We start from the raw sequence: 19,888 nt of genomic DNA on the forward strand, positions 1-19,888 counted from the left end.
AGCGACTTCCTCTTATGGCCAGAGACGGGATGATGAAGTCTCTCAGCTGCGCGACGTGTTGGAGACGACACAACATCAGCTGTCGTCGACACAAAACGAGTTGGCCTCGACAAAATCGTCGTTCACAGCTCGTATGACTGGTCTCGAGAACTTCTTGGACGTCATAGCGGCCACAAATCCGGAATGGGAGGCCATGTTCAGGACCATGAGACAACAAACCCCATTCCAGGCGAGACATCCGTGCAAGTCAACGAGGAAGATCTCTCGAGAAGGAGCGAGGAATTCTACGACGCGGCAATGCAGCATTAGTTTTTTTTTTGTTTATTGTATTTTAAAATTCAAAACTTATTTATATATTATATAATTTCATTTTAATTCGGCCAAAAAAAAATTTTCTATTCGATTTAATTTCAATTAAAATTTTATTAATAAATTAAATAAATATAATTTTTATTTATAAATTCAGTAAATAGAAAACAAAGTAATTGCGTCGCTAATTCCCGATGTATTAACGAGGAAAATTAACGACGAAATATCGAAGAACAATTAACGAGGATTTTACGTGGATTTAGTTACGATTCTATTACGACGAATTGTTTTCGTGTTCCTTACGTTTTTATTACGACGAATTTATTTAGAGGTTTTTGCGGGTCTTTTACGACGAATCATTTACGAGTTTCTTACGAGGAAGCACAACGACCGCGTTACGTGGAAACCCCACGTGGTCTTTACGACGAAAACTTAATTCTTCTTTACGAGGAAAATATAACCTCGCTAATTAACGAGGAAATGGCGACGAATCTTCTCTTACGGCAATCATATAACGACGAAACGACTTTCATCGCCATTTCCTCGTAAGCCTTCTTTTCCGAGGAAATAACGACGATTTTGGCCGTCGTTAAATTTGTGTTTTCTTGTAGTGGCAGTCCAATGTGTTGTGTAGTTTAGCAATAAATTTATCTTGTAATCTTAAAATTAAGGAGTGGTTGAACTTAAACAGACACTTTGTTGTCTAAAAATATTCAAAAAATTGTCTAAGAATATTCAAAAAATTATTTTTGGACATTTCAATGTATGATAGATAGGATAATGTTGACATTTCTATGAATAGTTGTTTTCTTGTTTGGACTATCAATGAGATGTACACGGAACTATTGTGAACCGAATGACTTGCGAACTTTTTGAGAAGTCAACCAGAAAAAAAATTATTGAAGAATTTGCAAATTCAGTTTTTATTTATTTATTATAAACATATAAAAATGGAATTCCAAAAGAGTAATTGGTAAGAATGCACCTAAAAGCTCATATAATTTGTCATATATTTTTGTTTCTTTTTAATATTTTTTATGACTATAATACCTTTATCTCTATCTCTTTCATTTTTCCTTTTTATGTGTTCTAATCTTTTTATCTCTCGTATAGATTCTTCAAATCATCTTTTAATTCAACACAGATCTTTATTTTTTTATTCTGATTCTTTTGACATCCATAATGCTAATCTTGTTATCTCACCCCAATTCCAATGTTTCTAATTTCGACTCACAATCAACTTTTAGATAATATATACGTTAGTAGGTATTTTATTACTTACCTGCTATTATTTAGATTTTAATGGATTCTTAATCGATACATGAAGTGTTAGCTGTTACAAATAGTTTTGGAGCTATTTGATAGATAACTAATTAATTGTTAATAGTTTCATTAATTGATATATTATTTGTTAGTCGATACATTTGTTTGATACATAGATTGTTAGATGATACTGAAATTATTAGTTGATATGTTAGTTGATATGTAGATTGTTACCTGTTATGTAAATATTTAGCAATAAATCTAGAGTTACTTGTTTTCGATAAAGCATGAATGTATTTTCGTCCGTACAGTGTCAAAAAATTACACATTTTTGGATTATCCATAATTATGGACATTCAGCTAATTTGGACGTTAATTGGGTATATTCCACGCATTCAGTCATTCCAAAACTATGCTTTGGATTCTAAAATGTTACCCTTTAGCAATGGACTCGTTGTGTTGAAATGTAGTAGATATTTTTGCCTTTTAATCTAGAATTTAACTTCTCGCTATGCACATAGAAAGTGATTGATTTTCTACTAAAAATCCGTCGAACAGAAAAGAAAAGTAAGCGTTAGAAACTGTAAAAAAAGTTCTGGTTCCATTTTTTTTTTATTTATTTAACAAAACTTGGAATTAAACGATGTACCACCTTTAGAAAGACACGTTTATATGTAGTAAAAATGTAACCGTTAGAAACTGAGAAAAAAAAAAACGAGTTTTGGTTCCACTTTTACTAATTTGGTTAAAAAAGTAAACTCAAGAACTTGGAATTAAACGATCTTACATAAGTTTTCCTTGATATCATTATCATGAAAGAAGCTTAGTATATAGTTCCTGCCACGAATTTGATTATAGACAAGCATAATTGCTTCTTTGCGATAGTTTAATGACTCCCTAGCTTAATTAATTAAAAACGAATCTTTAAGGTCTTCGAATGGGACCCACCTGATTCCTTGTCTTTTTCCTTCTTTGCTTTTTTTTCCAAAATAAAGTTGTCTTTTTTATATTTTCCTTTCCTTTAAAAATGATTTATCCACCACAATATAGAAAAAATCGGAGAAATGCATTTCACTTTTATTTTTTTGGTTGAGTGATTGCAGAAGCTCTGCCTAGAGAGAGAGAGAGAAGAGAGTCAAGAAAGTCTTCTCCTTCACACCTCCCTCTTCTCTTTAATATGATGGTGGAAGAATCTTTTGCCTTTGACAACTAATCCACAGCCCTCTCTTCTTAAAGGAAGGTCCGTTTTGCTTTTTGCTCCCTCATCATTCTCTCTCCCTCCCTCTCAATTCGTCCTCTGTTTTCTTCTCTCAATTGAGAAGCTTTCGTCTTCAAGCTTAAGAAAGGCAACTTCTTTTGGGGTCTTGTTGAGATTGGATCGTGTAAAAACGGAAACTTTACTATCTGGGTCTTTCCCATTTTTGGTTTCTAGGGTTTGATTAGAGACTCTTGTAACGGAGGAAAAAAAAAAATTAGGGTTTTATTTGGTCTTGTGTAACTTTAAGACATGGAGGAGATAGAAGGAACCAACAGAGCAGCTGTGGAGAGTTGTCATAGAGTTCTTAACCTCATATCTAGCAGACCCCATCAACAAGATCATCTGTACGACATGAGTTTATTGTCCGAAGCTAGAGAAGCTGTGTTTAGGTTCAAGAGAGTGGGGAATCTATTAAGCAACAGCAGCAGTAGTAGCAGTGTGGGTCATGCCAGGTTTAGAAGAGCTAAGAGGCCTCTGATTCATTTGTCTCAAACCATCTTCCTTGATTCTTGTCTCCAAAGAACAGAACCTCCATCCTCTCAGAAAGCACCGGTGGTGCTCCGGTCTGATTTGAGCTTGGGACCTGCTGATTCTCTCACTTTAGGGACCCGGTCTTTCGGTTTGAACTCCAATGCAAAAGCCCCTCTCCTCCAGCTTAACCCGCAGCAACAACAGCAGTTACATGAACGGTTACAGGCTCATCAGCAGCAGCAGCAGAGACATCAAGCTGAGATGATGCTTAGAAAGTGCAACAGCGGGATGAGTTTGAGCTTTGATAACTCGAGCTGTACTCCAACAATGTCGTCCACTAGGTCCTTTATTTCGTCGCTTAGCATAGACGGTAGCGTAAACAACTCCTCCTCCTTCCATTTGTTGGGAGCTCCGAGTTCAACTGATCAGAGTTCACAGTATTCTAAGAGAAAATGCCTCATGAGAGGTGCTGATGAACATGGTAGTGCTAAATGCGGTAGCTCTAGCAGATGCCACTGCTCTAAGAAGAGGTCAGCTGCATGTTTTTTTTTTTCTTTTGGTATTTTATTTCGCACTACCCTTTCTTCGTGCGTTAAAGCCTAGTTGGAAACTGGCAGGAAACATCGGATTAGGAGATCGATTAGAGTGCCTGCTATAAGCAACAAGGTTGCAGATATCCCTCCTGATGATTATTCGTGGCGAAAGTATGGTCAGAAACCCATCAAGGGCTCTCCTTATCCCAGGTATATAACTCTTCTTGCTTGATCACTCTCTTAGAGGCAGTATTATGTATAAAGTAGGAGTCATTTTTGAGAATTTATGTGTGTGTGTGTGTGTGCAGGGGATACTACAAATGCAGTAGCATAAGAGGTTGTCCAGCGAGGAAGCACGTTGAGAGATGTTTGGAAGATCCAGCAATGCTTATTGTTACTTATGAAGCTGAGCATAACCACCCCAAATTGCCATCTCAAACCGTGACAACTTAACTTTCATTTTATCATGTGTGTTTTGCTCCAATACTGTGTGATATATATGATGGGAGCAGTGCTTCTGTTGGGATGGATTTGCTTTGTGATAGTAGGTTACTGTATTTGTTGGTTTTGGGTTACTTAAATGTAGGGGACTTGTCAAACTCTTTTATTTCTCAAGTGTATTGCTCTTTAATGATTTGAAGTTCTGTTCTTTATCTCAGTTTAGCTTTCTTGGTATAACATGGCTGGTGTAAAATAGTTTGAAGTACTAAGTAAAATAGTTTTAAGACAGCTTCGGAGGAAAACTTAAATATTAGATATTATGATTGAGGATAAATAATCTTGGGTTCTTTGAGAATCTGTGAGTTGAGAAATAAATGAATGAAGTTGTTAAATCTATGAATGAAGCATGAAATGAATTTAGAAGAAAAAAACTCAGTTCATTGACAAAGAACTCAAGTCAAGACAAATCTGAGTGTTTTGTTTCCATTATCGAGCTTCCATTTGAGGAATATAGTATTACAAAGTCAACTAATCCCATTCCTCACCACAAATGGGAATGCTGTTGCTTCAAGATTTCCTCGATGAAATATATATATACTACTGGTGATTAAAGTTACAAAATGGAATGTTCTTTCAAGATTACACATCTCATGAATCATGATAGATGCATATCATATCACATTGTTGGGTCTCTCAAATACACAATGAAAACAATGAAGACTCGACCCAAACTTATCCAAACCCACTCGATACCCTTTTTTTGTTTTTTTGGTCAAAACCCACTCGATACCTCAAATAGAATTTCGAGGCAAAAGAGTGTATTTCTAACCCTCTTGATGACATAGAGGTTCTGAAGATTTGTTTTACCGTAAATCTCCATATTTTATTGGACTGGTTTCAAGAAGTTGGTCTTAGAAGCTAATCAATGAGGAATTATAGATCTCGCATGAGAAAAGATGAAATTTCATGATCAACTCCTTTGGCGAGAAGATTTGCATACACATTATCATGAGGAATAAAAAAAAAGAGACCAGAGATTAAACATGAAATGTGTTGGAAAAGAATTACCCCATCTGGAAAGCCATTCTTTTTTCTTCAATTGATTTTACTAGGCATTCGGTTTTGAACTAAACTGAACTCGCTGAACCAAACCAAACCATAATTTTCGATTAGTTTGGTTTAATTCGACCGGTTTATAAAAAAATTGTTCGGTTCAGTTCAGTTCAGTAATTGGTTAGTTCAGTTTTTCAAAAAAGAAGAAGAAAAGTTTGCTAACCGAATTTTGAACCGAGATGACCGAATTAACCAAAATTTTTAATTAAATTACCCGAATACCGAACCAAACAAAAAAAAAACCAGTTCAATTTGGCAAAATTTTGGTCGAACGGAACTGGCCAAAATTTTGAACTACCCGAACCCACATTCCTAGATTCCATTCGAAATTTTCGACATCTTTAATACTATGAAAACCCAATCCACATCATCCCGGATCATGCCAATACCACCGAACTTATGATCGGGATCACAATTTTCAACTTAGGAAAGCACCCTGTCGTGTAATCTAAAACTATTTACGACCAAAGTAATCTTGATCCCCAGTGTCTACATTCACCAGATCATCTGGAGAATCCATCAGCTGATCAGCTGCCAAATAACAGATCTTCATTAACCACCCATAGTGTTAAATTAGGAGGAACCAGTCTTGGAACAAAGATAAATGTGTTATAAATTAAGCATTGAAATGATCATCCACTTCTTTACCAAACTCAAGCACTATGATCATCCACTCCTTTACCAACTCAAGCACTATGATCATCTACTCATCAAACACTATGATCACCCACTCATTTACCAAATTAAGCACCATCTTTGTTATTTTATGTATTGTTGTTCACTATAAATACCATCACTCATCTCACTCTTTTGTACACCATAAACAAGAACAAGAGTTTATAATCAAATAACCATTACATCTTCTTCTTCTTCCTTATAATAAACTCTCTCCCTTATACTAGTGTTATTTGCTTCCTACGGGTATCAAATTCTACTCTTATTTAAATTTCTCGATACTATAAATTATAAGTTATTTCTTAACACGTTATCAGCACGATCACTCTGCGATTCGGTAAAATTTATTTGTATCATTTATACCCTGTTATAATGGTCGGTATACCGCCTCTACTATTATTTATATCATGTTATAATGGCCGGAATACCGCCTATATTATTTACTAGTAATTTAATTTATTTATTGGTCGGCCGAGCCGCCTTATATCCTGTTTATTATTTATTGGTCGGCTGAGCCGCCTTATATTCTGTTTATTATTAATTGGTCGGCCGAGCCGCCGTATAATTTATTTGATATTATACATTGATCGGCTGAGCCGTCGCATGATTTATTGTCATATAACATAAATATTTCATTGTCATAATTTTTCACTTTTATGAAATTTTATAGATTTGATTGACCGTTTAATACGATATTTTCGGACTAATTTTTGGTGCACTCGATTTAACCCCAACGGTCACAAAGAATTTTTTTCAAAAATTTCCCCTTTCTCCAACGGTCATGAACAGTAATTTTCATCTATAAATACAACTCATTTTCACTTCATTTCATCATCCAAAACATTTCATCTTCTCTCAAGAATTTCAAAATCGCTCTCCTCCGATTTTTCAAGAAAGATGATTCGCGCACTTTTGTTTTTATGTGCCATTTTTATTTGTGTTTCTATTTATGGTTTATTCGATGGAGAATTTACTCCGAGTGAATTTAAGATGATTATCGGTTTAATTTTCTTTACATCGCTTCTCCTTGTAATTTCTTGTATGATTAATGTAAACGGTTTTTAAATTATGAAGTTCATAATAAATGATTCATTTTAAAATTGCGAAATTCTAAAAAAAAAAATATATATATATATATATATATATATAGTCATTTTAGACGATGATATATATATATATATATATATATATCAACGCTTGTCTATATGTAAGAATAATAGTTATTTTATGAATTAAATTTTGCTTATTATACTTTAATATGCTTCATGATTTAATGGTATTAAGGAAACATACTTTATGATTCATGGTCTAACATCATAAAAGAAATTATTTGTAATCGGTTAGTTTTGTGGTCGATTAGTCTTTGGTCTTATATCATAAAAGAATTTGGATTATATGTTGATATTTACTAATGTAATGGCCATGTTTATATGAGCAAAATTTAAAGTTTTCAGGATTGTGTATTCTCTCGGAAAGATATGTACAAGTTATCAGCCAATTCAGAAACGTGAACAGCTGAAACTTTCATCACCGATATACTTCTGTTTATAAGATAAGTATTTTTATGCTTTATATACAAGTTTAACAAACTTGATTAGATAAATCAATTTGCATGAAGTTGGCAGTGATATAAATTTGTTCATTAAATTGATTGATAGGTTAAACTTTGTTAAAAAGCATGAGAGTAATAATATAGTCTATATAATAATTACTATGAAAGTTTTATTTATTTTCTGATATAATAAGACACCTTTGTTAATACATATTTATATATTTTTGAAATATTTTGATTTTATTACCATTTATATTGAGGATTTTAAGTTTAAAGCTTGACTCTAAAAGATCCATAAGTTTTGGAAGATAATATATATAAAAAAGGTATTATCACCTGAAGTGATTACTTAAAGCTCATTTTGTATTTTGCATTTAAAGATTACAAGACCTGAAGTCGGTAAATAAAACCAACTATGTTGGATGTTAAGTTTAAAAGTAAAATTTCTTCAAGAAATTGTTTTATGATGCATATATATTGAAAAATATCTATTGATAAATCACGTCTAGTTGATTATGATTCATTCTCCTGAAGAGAATATGACATTTAAAAAACTCATAAATAGTGGTTTTAGACGTGAGCATAAATGAGGTCAAGGTCCAAAGAGTTTCTTTATAGAACTCATACTCTCACTTAAAGTTGAGAAAATAAACATGGTAATAAAGAAAAGAAATTATGAATTCATCTGAAGATGAAAGAAAATTTATTGTGTGTACAATACAAGGTAGTAAAAACTTATAGAATGCTTAAAAAGAGGATATATATGATGCTCCAGAAGTATACATAGTATTACTGCACATAAAAATTTAATTTAAAGTTCTTAAGAATGCAATTTAAAGTTCTTAAGGTATTGTATTTTTATAAGTATCAAAAGTTAAAAGGATCTACGAAAAATACATAACCCATGTAGGATATGTTGTTGATTAAGAAAATGAGATACATTCGAGATTGATAAACCTGTAGTATTATACTCTCGAGGGGAAGAGTTAAAGAATCTCACTTTTTATGATAAGTCAAACATCCAGAAGATTATGTTTACACTAAAACTAAGATTGATGAATTTTTCTCAAAGTAAATCCGTAAGATTTTGAGACACTTATGTTGAGACAATAAGCAAACGAAATGATATATACATTTCAATCAGAAATAATTCTCAAAGCAGTATAAGTATTTTAGAGAAAATATCTACAGCCTCTTATATATTGTACTACACAAAGATTAGTATAATGAAGATAAATGTATAGTAAACTAGAAGTTTACATTTGGCATGAATCAGTTAGACCATTTTGGTTCATTAATAATGCGAATATATACTTAAAGGTCATATGCATAGTCATATAAGAACCAGAAGATTCTTCCGAATGATTTGACATATGTTGCTTACCCATAAGATAAAAGGGTAATATGGTTTTCACCAGCCAAAATAAGATATTGGCATAAATAACGAAGATGTTAGTGGACTGATCACCCACTATGCATTTTTATAATATTGGTGAATTCACTTCTTAAAGTCTTTAACGACTATAGCACATTCACTGAGATAAGTGCTAAACATTTTGAGCAACACTGGATCGCATCAAGCCAATAAATATTCACTAGTTCTCCCCATCATTGGTATAGAATCAGAAACCAATCATTTTCATCTAAGAATGTTGGATGTTGCTCCGCCACAGAGCTTCAAATGAAGATGTGTTTTCAAATGAGGTTGGAAATATATGTTGGATATAAATCTCTATTGACACTTAAGAATCCAGAGCCATCCCCGAAAAATATAAGTAAGGCTATACATGAATTCTAAAAGTGAGTTAGTACTTCCAACATAAGGGGGAGAAAATAAACAGCTGGAAAAGAAAATAAGTTGAAATGAATTATCATTGATCCTCGGGCTAAACACAATGTGAAATAGAAGTCCAAAAGATAATTCATTTCAAAACTTACTAAAGCAGTTGCCAGACACGACCCATATAAATATAGTGATCAAGTCACATATACCAGCTGTAAATGCTCCAATAAAAATAAATGTTCTACAAGAACAATATCAAACTGCTAGTCACGCCTGCAGCGTGGTAGACAGATTGGTTCCCAAGATAAATCCTCGTAAATGAAAAGGAGCATATATTGATAATGGTCAAAACGAGGCAATATAGTTTTGTATGATCTCCAGAAGAGAAATTAAACATGACTGACGAAAATTCAGGTACCTGAGACAAATGAAGAGATCTCAATAAGTTATGTCATGTATGAAACAAAATGGAACCGATAAGAAAATTGACGTCGATGATATTATACATGCAAAGTAGCAGTTGATATAATAAATGAGAAAGAGGATCATGAAAGAAAGTCTATTGAAAAGTGTACACAAAGAAATGATTGGCCAAATCAGAAAGATGCAATAGACAAAGATATAAACTTCTTGTGAAATAGAGAAGTATTTGGACCAGTAGTCCATACACTAAAAAGTGTGAAACAAGTGAGATGTAAATGAACCGTTGCACACAAAGAAGGATCAATATGAAATTGATTGTGAAGAGACATAATTTCGTATGGTAGATGCAACTAGTTTCAAGTTCCTTATAGTCTGGTAATAAAGGAAAAACTTGAATAAAACAATCCACTTGAAAAATGTTAATCCCTGAAAGTATAATCCATGAAGGATTGATGATATCAAAATCATGTTCCCGGGAACTCTGTATATTCGATCGAATTGAAACAAACTATTTTATGGGATATATGAAATATTATAAGGTTAACAAATGTATCCATTTGTATTTATCAAGAGATTATAAATCAATAGAATCATGATTTGAATATAATCAAAACTCCTGAAGAGTTATAGAAAAATTATGTTTTGGAAGAAAACTTTTGACAATACCATATTGTTTTTATGTATTCTAAACTGGAGATCTAAAACTGAGATGTTATCATAAAGATCCTTAAAGTATTTTATTTAAGACGCTCGTATATGTTTGGTCCTGAAATACCATACGTAAGAGTGTTATTTGAGAAAATTATTAATCTTTTTCATTACTGAAAGATGTAATTTCATATGAAAAGAAAGAAAATCATAATAGTAACTTCTATAGTTACAAATGAATAATTCGTATGTACGAGGCGAATCTCTAAACGATTGTATGTAAGAAATTTGGTTTGAAATCCAAATAGACCAATAAACTATTGTCTAAGTCAAAAGAGAATTATGGACAAGAAGTCTAAAGGCCCTAGATATCATAATAGAAATGAATAAGAGTTTATTCTCTTAAGCTCAATTCTCTGAAGAGAGTTGATTGGAATGCATATCCTGAAGATATTGTTTCCAGGGAAAGAAATATGATAGTAAGTGTGGTTGTACTCTTTTTCCTTATCATGTTTTTTTTTTTATCCCATTGGGTTTTTCCATGACAAGGTTTTAACGAGGCAACAAAGAACATACAAAAGATAGACAACCAAAGAGAATGTTACAATTTGAGAGATGAAAATCTATCATTGTTCTAAAGGTTCTATGACTACTCATTTGAGGGGGAGCTTACGTAGTTGTACTCTTTTTACTTTTACTACGGTTTTTCCCATTGGGTTTTCCATGACTAGGTTTTTAATGAGGCACCACGTAATACAAGATGGATGATCAAGGGGGAGTGTTATAAATTAAGCATTGAAATGATCATCCACTTCTTTACCAAACTCAAGCACTATGATCATCCACTCCTTTACCAACTCAAGCACTATGATCATCTACTCATCAAACACTATGATCACCCACTCATTTACCAAATTAAGCACCATCTTTGTTATTTTATGTATTGTTGTTCACTATAAATACCATCACTCATCTCACTCTTTTGTACACCATAAACAAGAACAAGAGTTTATAATCAAATAACCATTACATCTTCTTCTTCTTCCTTATAATAAACTCTCTCCCTTATACTAGTGTTATGCTTCCTACGGGTATCAAATTCTACTCTTATTTAAATTTTTCGATACTATAAATTATAAGTTATTTCTTAACAAAATGATAAAAAAAATGGTCACATATTTCGATTACTTGAAGCGTTACGAGTCTTAGGACAATAGCAACGGGACTGAACAAGAAAAAAAATAAAAGTGGAGTGGGTCGTTGATTGGTTATGATTCATGAACATGTAGATGTAGTGGATGTAAGAGCAATTTTAACCCTACAACCGCAAGAGAGTTTCTTAATGCTTTTTTAATTAATTGATTGTACTTTTTTTACTTAAAAACTTTAGCTAAGAAACTATTAGAAATCTGTGTTCCAATGGTAGTTTCTTAGTTAGGGATTCTTAATTTTTTTTTTGAAAGATAATTTTTTTTTATTAAATAAAACTTAATAAAATAGAACATTTTAAACATACATTTTAATTTTTTTTTTAAAAAAAACAGGATTACTAAAATAAACGAGAATAATTTGAAAGAAACATTCTGAACTCAGTTGTTGTCTTCGTCATGTCCAAATTTACTCCATAAATGTTCAACCAAATCAGCTTTGAGTTGTTGATGCATTTGTCTATCACGAATTCTGGTTCGAACACCTAACATATTAGCGATATTTGTAGGCATATATGTAGAATAATCGAGATCGACATGTAAACTTCCGGTGTCTTCTCCTGCTTGGAACTCTGAAACATTAACTAGGGTATATCCATCTCGCTCGTCTTCGACGATCATATTATGGAGTATGATACATGCTCTCATGATCTTCCCAATTTTGGCTTTATCCCAAAAAAGCGCGGGATTTTTAACAATGGCAAAACGAGCTTGCAAGACTCCAAAAGCACGCTCGACATCTTTTCGGACAGCTTCTTGATGTTGAGCAAATAAAACCGCTTTCGGCCCTTGTGACATTGGAATAGATTGGATAAAAGTTGCCCATTTCGGATAAATACCGTCGGTGAGATAGTAAGCCAAATTATACTCGCTTCCATTACCAGAGAAAGTGAATTGCGGAGCTTGACCTTTTATTATGTCATCAAAAACAGGTGAGCGTTCAAGAACATTGATATCATTTAATGTACCTGGAGGTCCGAAAAACGCATGCCATATCCATAGATCATACGAAGCAACCGCCTCTAAAACAATTGTGGGTTTTCCCGAACCACGTGTATATTGCCCTTTCCAAGCGGTGGGACAATTCTTCCACTCCCAATGCATACAATCGATGCTTCCTATCATCCCAGGAAATCCACGGAACTCACCAACTTGAAGTAGACGTTGAAGATCAGCCGATGTTGGTCTTCGTAGGTACTCATCGCCGAATAAATAAATTATTCCTTCCACAAAATGTTCGACACATGACCGAGTAGTAGTTTCACCGAGTCGGAGGTATTCGTCAACAGCATCAGCCACAATACCATATCCTAAGACACGAATGGCTGCTGTACACTTTTGAAGTGGAGAGAGACTAGACCTTCTGAGAGCATCATTCTTTTGTCGAAAGAATTCAACTTCATTGGAGAGTCGATCAACAATACGCGTGAACAATGGCTTGTTCATTCTAAATCGTCGTCGGAATAGATTTTGAGGATATGTTGGAGTTTCACTGAAATAATCATTCCATAAACGCACATTGCCTTCTTCACGATTTCTTTCGATGTAGACTCGTTTTTTTCTTTTTTTTCCTTGTATCTTCTTGATCACCATGATTTATGCACATATCCTCGAACGTTTGATCAAAATATTGATCAAAATATTGATCGCAATATTGATCGCAATATTGATCAAAATATTGATCAAAATCATCTACTCCCTCAGAAGTGTTATGTGAAGAAGAAGCCATAGATTTTTTTTTTCTTTTTTTTGTGAACGTGAAAAATTTGTGGTCGAAGAGAAGACTTTATAACTTGAAGGATGAGGAAAAACTTTATTTTTTTTGGTGATCAATGTAAGACAAGATAAAAAAACAATGAAATGTGATGATGAGAGTAGAGTGTAACGTTTTTGTGATTATGATAAGAACGGAAGAAATGTGATGATGAGAGTTCGTGATTATGATAAGAACGGAAGGAATGTGATGATGAGAGTAGAGTGAAAATAATGAAATGCATTGCAATGCTTTATATAGAGCAGCAGAGAAGAGTTACACAACCAACACTCGTGACACATACACTTGTTAACCATACACTCGTGACACAAAACGCACAAAACTCGTGACAGAAACAACCAAAACGCGTGACACGGACATACAAAACATACAAAGCTCGTGACTTCAACTTGCATACAAACATACAAAACTCTGTCTCCTGACTTCTTTTGTCTTGTCCTCTCACATACAAAGCTCGTGACTTCTTTCTCTCTGCACACGGGAAGAAGGGCAATAAGATACATATCACATAAACATACAACAAAAACTTCACACAAGAAAGGCACAAAAGATGACACTTAAACTCGAAAACATTACATATAACAGGAACAGAACATACATTCGATTTAAACATATCACAGAACAAAGGAACAGAACATGACACACACACTCGATTTAAACATATCACACAAGAACAGGAACAGAACATGACACATACACCTAGTTACCCAGCATCTCTGTAAGAAGCTTAGTCTTTACTGCTTCTTCTATTTCAGAAAGTGGGTCTGTTTTTGAAATGAGGCTGTTAAGCAGAGTCATTTTCGAAACTCTCTCTTTCAGGACCAATTTTTTCTCTTTAATAGAGCACATGGCCTGAAACTTTAACGCAACCTCATTATCTACTACTGGTTTCTTTGCAGAAGCTGCTTTCGAAGCCTTCACCCCAGCTGGACGTTTGGTCGGTTCCTCATCTAGATTGATAGTTGCTTGAGAGCTTGATGTTTCTGCTCCATCGTCGCACTTTCTCTTCTTTGTGCTTCCACCAACCTTACTAGTAGCATGCTCACACCATTTCTGGTCATAGCGGAGCTCCTCCCAATCATGGTGGAGGTTAAACTTAATCTTGTGATCATTGAAAAAGATAGAGTGTGCCAGTTTCACAACATCACTCTCACTCTGACCACTAGTTTTCTGTCTTGTTGCTGTCGCATATGATCCACAGAACTTACAAACAAGATCATTCAGCTTCTGCCACCTTTTCTTACACTGAAGAGGTTCTGGCTTATCACCTCCTGCCACCTTTGGACTAGCTGCATAGTAAGCGGCAATGCGACCCCAGAAAGTACTTGATTTTTGCTCATTGCTGATGACAGAATCCTTGCTGGTGTTTAACCAGGCGCTAATGAGCACTAGATCATCAGAGGGAGTCCATTTTCTTCTTTCTTTGCGCTCTGAACGAGACTCTTCACAAAAGCTTGAAGTTTCAGTTGCTTGAGTACTGAACACAGGGATTTGTGAATCGTATTCATAAGGAAAGGGTTCAGGAAGGTTACAATCTTGTTGACAGTTCAAAAGGTCCACGAAATTGGAGGTATGACTATATGGATTAGTAGAATCCATATTAATATGTCAAACAAGTGAGAACGAAGAGAAAAAATATTCCCGGTTTTATAGATGAAAAGAGAAAAATGAGAAAGAAGAAGTAAAGAGAAGGATGTCGGATGGTGAAAAGGAAGAGAAAAATAATTCCTGCTTTTATAGATGAAAAGAGTTAAGCGAGAAAGAAGAAATAAAGAGAAGGATGTTGGATGGGGTTACGGTTCTTTTCATTGTCTTTACTCTTTGAGAAGAGTAAAGCTGAGCAGACACATATCTAACTTATTTATTACCTATCTCTAACAAGCATTCATTAAGCTAACAACTATCAGAAGCATTTAAAAAAATAGCATTCATTAAGCTAACAACTATCAGAAGCATTTAAAAAAATAGCATTCATTAAGCTAACAACTATCAGAAACATTCATCACAACTTGAAGTTTCACTAACCAGCATTCATCACAACCATTGATTAAACTAACTACTACCCAGCGAAAGCAAATAAGCAAATAGGAAGAAAATGACAAGTTTTGCACACTAACCTCAACGACAATCTCAAGTTGTGTTTGGTTAATGCAAGAACTGGATGTGTAAACCTGTTCACATCGCCTCAACCCTGTCAAAATGAGCAAACACAATGAACTTAGACCATGATCCAACTTCAACACACTCACTTATGTTATTGCTAACCACTGATATGAGACAAACTTAAATACAGAGCCTAAGCTAAAAAACATAGCCAAGACTTGATCCTTAAGCTAGCTAAATAATCTTTATAACACTAATTAAGATGAATGAAGTGAGAAAGTTAATTACTTGGGTAGTGATCTCAGTGAGGACCGAGACACTCGTCGGAGGAGAAGCCGTGAGGACCGAGAGTCGGAGGAGACGCCGTGAGGACCGAGACAGTCGTCGTCCGTGGTGGGTTTGCATCGTTCTTCTGCCGGAGAACACGAGAAGCGACGGAGGAGGCGCCTTCAGGACAGAGAGAGAGACGTCGTCTGTGGTGGGATTGGAACCTTCTTGTGACGGAACAAAAGAAGCGTTATCCTTGGTGATGGGTTTCGATCGGTGGAGAAGACGGAGAAGACGGAGAAGACGGAGGAGACGCCATGAAGAGCGGGAGAATCGTCGTCTTCGTGATGGGTTTCGATCCCTCCTCCGTCACGGAGAAGAGGAGAAGATGAAAACGAACGCGAGACGGAGGATCAGTATGGAGGATCGGTGTTGAGGATCTGTGTGGAAGATCGGTGGTGGGTTTGGATCAATCGTCGGTTTCGACTTTCTTTGGACGGAGAACACGAGAAGACAAGAAGTGAGAGGAGGGAAGAAAGAACGAAAGAAAGAAAAATTAAAAAATAAAAAATAACACAGAATGGGGACACGTGTGTATAAAACTCCAGTTATAATCGGTAACCAAACTCTCTAATTAAGGATCGATAACTCCTGTTTTATTTTATTTTCCTTTTATTTAAATCATTTTTTTACCTTAAAACTCTACTAAGGATCAGCGTTAATGCTCGTCTAAGTTATGGTTAATTTGCACCTATTGCTCTCTCTCATTTTTTTTTGGCCACTCGATACATATTTATTGAGTCGAGTTTCTCTTTCTTTGGAGAATCGTTGGCGTAGGCCATCATTGTCATAGGCTCTTGTTTAACCTAGATAGTTGTTGTTATAGATCATCATTTTCCTTGGTTCATGTTGGCGCAGAGAGTTGTTGAAGGACAACTACAATCGGCGTTGCGTCAAGACTCGCATGCTATCTTCCATTTGATCCTAAGACCCCAACAGTAGATATAGTTTGGTGATAAACTAGCATTTTAGCGCCATATTAATTTGATTACATAATACCTTCTGAATTGAACCGCCCATAAAAAGATGATTAGATTATTTATTTTGTTATAATAAGGATTTGTCGTATAACTCTTTCTAGAGATGAACATTCAGATATCTTTTCGGATTCAGTTGATCTACTCATATTTCGAATTTTTTATGTTGGAAATTTAATTTTGATTCGGATATTTTCAAATTCCAGTTGAATTTGGTTTGAATTTGGTTCAAATCACTGCGGGTTCAATTCGGATTCGAGTTCAGGTATCCATTTTAATTATGTATTTTTTTAAAATGAAAATATACTTAAGTCCTCAAAATCCAAAAATAAAATAATATAGAACATAAAAATTTGAATAATGTAAGACTAAATACTTAAATATTTGGATGGAGAACAAATATAAATTTTTAGTATTTTGATTTTTTTGTTATTTTTAGATATTTATTTGTGACTACTTCGATAATTTTTAAATATTTTTATATTTTGAATATCTAATAGATATAACATTAAAAATAATTAATATATTTAAGTATATAATTGTGATTTAGATATTTTCGGTATTTTTCAGTTTGGATAGGATTCAGGTCTGATTATCCAGATATTAAAATTTTAGATCCATCTGAACACTTAATTAATTTTAGTTTGTGTTTGATATTATTTTCAAATCAAGTTCGGTTCGGTTCTTCGGATCCAGATATTTTATCCAAACTTGTTTTCTTCTGCTAATACAAAGGAAAATAAAATAAATGTAAAATAAATATTTTGGGCTTATTTTACATACATAATTATTGAACCATACTTTAAGAATATTAATAAAAATGGTTGGGTCGTGTTGCGTCAATATTGTTGGGCATATTGCAAAATTGACGTAGTTTATAACCAAGAACATGCACTTTCTTATAAGAAAATTCTTGGTAAATATAATAAAAACACGATACAATCGAGTGAAAGTGGGTTAGGTTGCATCGAAAATAATATGATATCTTCACTCGGCACATGAATTATGTTTTTAATTTTTGGTTTGATATGAAAACTCTGTAAAAAATAATATTTGGCTAAACTAAAAATCTAACTTTGCACGGATATAACTTAAATTCACTAATACAAAGGTTAAAAATGCATGAATTTTAGCCAGTGTGTGAACATATTAAATTGTCTACGCTGAAGTTAAAAAAAAAATAGTGTGTGAATATATTAATTTTTAAATAATTGTGAATCTACTACATTATCATTCTAATTTTTAAATAATTGTGAAGCTGTCACGTGTCAACGTGTGAACATATTTATTACGAATGTTTTTCTTTTAATATATTTGTGTAATTAATTTATAATGAATGATCTTTTAAAGTTTTTGGCGTGTGCACTTTGAATGGATGGCATGTGTGAATATCTATAATGGGTGGTGACAACTGATAAGCATCCTAAACAATCAAAAAGTTATAGTTTATAACTTTATTAAAAGATTCTCAACATATGTAGATAATACCAAAAAATAAGTTATCATATACTAAAGATTTATAGTTATCGAAAGGTTGGGGAGAGATCTTCCCTCAGCATTTCGGTAGATCGATATATTGAAAATATAGTATTAACATTTGAGTCGACCATTCACTAGCTCATTACTAAATCCGCAACGAAAAAGTCCATTGTTATCAATTTGTATGTTTGTTAATGGTGTTATAGGAGTTTAGACTCTAAAAATATAAATTTAGAAGCTTAAGAGTATCTTGAATCCAACATTATTTTCCATTGGTAAACGTAAAATGTAACTGCCTTCCGAGGGCAGGCCATTAGAACGCAATTAATAAATATGATGATGGATTAGTGGAATGTCAAAGGGAGATTAAAGTTTCTTGCCTTACTTAGCGGCTTACTATTGTATATATTGATTGAATTTATTTCTTAGGAGTATCCGTTTATAAAAAAATATATGTAAATCGGGAATAAATCGGAAATTATTAATTCAACTATGATCAGATTGATCGTAACTTTATAGACCCGTTCTTCTTCTTTGTTTTTGTAGATGAAATTTAGTTTTAGGTCAATTTATTCGTTTTTGATTTGAATATTGGTTTAAAGCCAGAAAAAGTTTGATCTATATGTGAGTTGGATCCAGTTTATTTGATCACGGTGACTCCAGTTTTATATGATGAGGGAAATTAACTTTGTAGAATGTAAAAACGGGTTTTATACTGGATGTATATCTATTATCGATATGAAAAATGACAATTACTAATATCATTCTGATTATAAATCTGTAAACCTTTATTTACGCCAAAAATTTAATGAGAACGTCATTCATACCATCTAGGACGTTACACAATCATTCGCAATACAAAACTCGTTAAAAAGTAACCGCAGGAAGTTTCAAATCGATATCAATATGCCAAATGTATAATATTACTATTCGTTAGATAAAAAATATATAGCAATGTAAGATTTGAATTTCGTATTCACGATAAAGATTTATGTTTGCCAATGAATGTCATATAATTCCATTGGTAATAAAAGTTGTATGCTATTAGAAGAAGGATGCATAGTAGCATAGTTGCATACATCATCAGCATTTATAACAAATTTTATCTAGAATCATTACACGATGTTTTATGTAAAATGAAGCAATGCATAGATTTGGTTACTTGCCTTATGACTCTTTTGAAGATAGACACATCAAACATGAAACAAGTTGTGTGGCAGCACATACACTAGAAGATGGTCATCTATGGTCGGATTCTACAGCATGACTTCCCACCAAAAAATGATCGGATTTAAATAAATATCGATTCGTTACACTCCTCGATTAGTGTAGTTTCCAATGGATACAAACACTGATAATCTTCCCCCAAGCATTCTCCAGAAAAACAAATACACATCAATACTATCAAAACAAACCATTGTCTCGACCAACCTTGCTTCGGAACAGATTTTCTCACTCAATAATAAACCATTTTAAACGCTTAGATACTCAAAAGAAAAAATACAGAATTATCTACGCACTGATTAAAAAAAAACTGAATTCCGTCAAGTA

The 19,888-nt window shown here is 33.6% G+C and overlaps 3 protein-coding genes across 3 annotated transcripts; 1 reads left to right on the forward strand and 2 right to left on the reverse strand.

Moving 5' to 3' along the window:
* The first annotated feature begins 2,623 nt into the window (after window positions 1–2,623).
* On the forward strand, window positions 2,624–4,468 carry LOC106387862 (probable WRKY transcription factor 21). The gene is made up of 3 exons (XM_013827793.3): window positions 2,624–3,831; window positions 3,919–4,044; window positions 4,143–4,468. The coding sequence occupies exons 1-3, from the start codon at window positions 3,080–3,082 to the stop codon at window positions 4,285–4,287; spliced, it is 1,023 nt and encodes a 340-aa protein (XP_013683247.1). The 5' UTR covers window positions 2,624–3,079; the 3' UTR covers window positions 4,288–4,468.
* A 7,152-nt stretch (window positions 4,469–11,620) lies between these two features.
* Window positions 11,621–17,329, reverse strand: LOC111202966 (putative nuclease HARBI1). The gene is made up of 2 exons (XM_022696308.2): window positions 15,569–17,329; window positions 11,621–13,922 (listed from the first exon to the last, which is right to left on the reverse strand). The coding sequence occupies exon 2, from the start codon at window positions 13,268–13,270 to the stop codon at window positions 12,059–12,061; it is 1,212 nt and encodes a 403-aa protein (XP_022552029.1). The 5' UTR covers window positions 13,271–13,922; window positions 15,569–17,329; the 3' UTR covers window positions 11,621–12,058.
* LOC111203122 (glutathione S-transferase T3-like) lies at window positions 14,151–15,050 on the reverse strand. The gene has a single exon (XM_022696578.1). The coding sequence runs from the start codon at window positions 15,048–15,050 to the stop codon at window positions 14,151–14,153; it is 900 nt and encodes a 299-aa protein (XP_022552299.1).
* Window positions 17,330–19,888: the final 2,559 nt, after the last annotated feature.

This window comes from Brassica napus, chromosome C3 (genome assembly GCF_020379485.1).
Source record: "Brassica napus cultivar Da-Ae chromosome C3, Da-Ae, whole genome shotgun sequence".
In the NCBI taxonomy this organism is placed as follows: Eukaryota; Viridiplantae; Streptophyta; class Magnoliopsida; order Brassicales; family Brassicaceae; genus Brassica; species Brassica napus.

Excerpts from the sequence above, each read along its gene's own strand:
- LOC106387862 (XM_013827793.3), top strand. The coding sequence starts at position 3,080 with ATGGAGGAGATAGAAGGAACCAACAGAGCAGCTGTGGAGAGTTGTCAT. Across the intron at positions 3,832-3,918 it reads TGCCACTGCTCTAAGAAGAG|GAAACATCGGATTAGGAGAT; the intron begins GTCAGCTGCATG and ends GGAAACTGGCAG. Across the intron at positions 4,045-4,142 it reads AAGGGCTCTCCTTATCCCAG|GGGATACTACAAATGCAGTA; the intron begins GTATATAACTCT and ends GTGTGTGTGCAG.
- LOC111202966 (XM_022696308.2), bottom strand. The coding sequence starts at position 13,270 with ATGGTGATCAAGAAGATACAAGGAAAAAAAAGAAAAAAACGAGTCTAC.
- LOC111203122 (XM_022696578.1), bottom strand. The coding sequence starts at position 15,050 with ATGGATTCTACTAATCCATATAGTCATACCTCCAATTTCGTGGACCTT.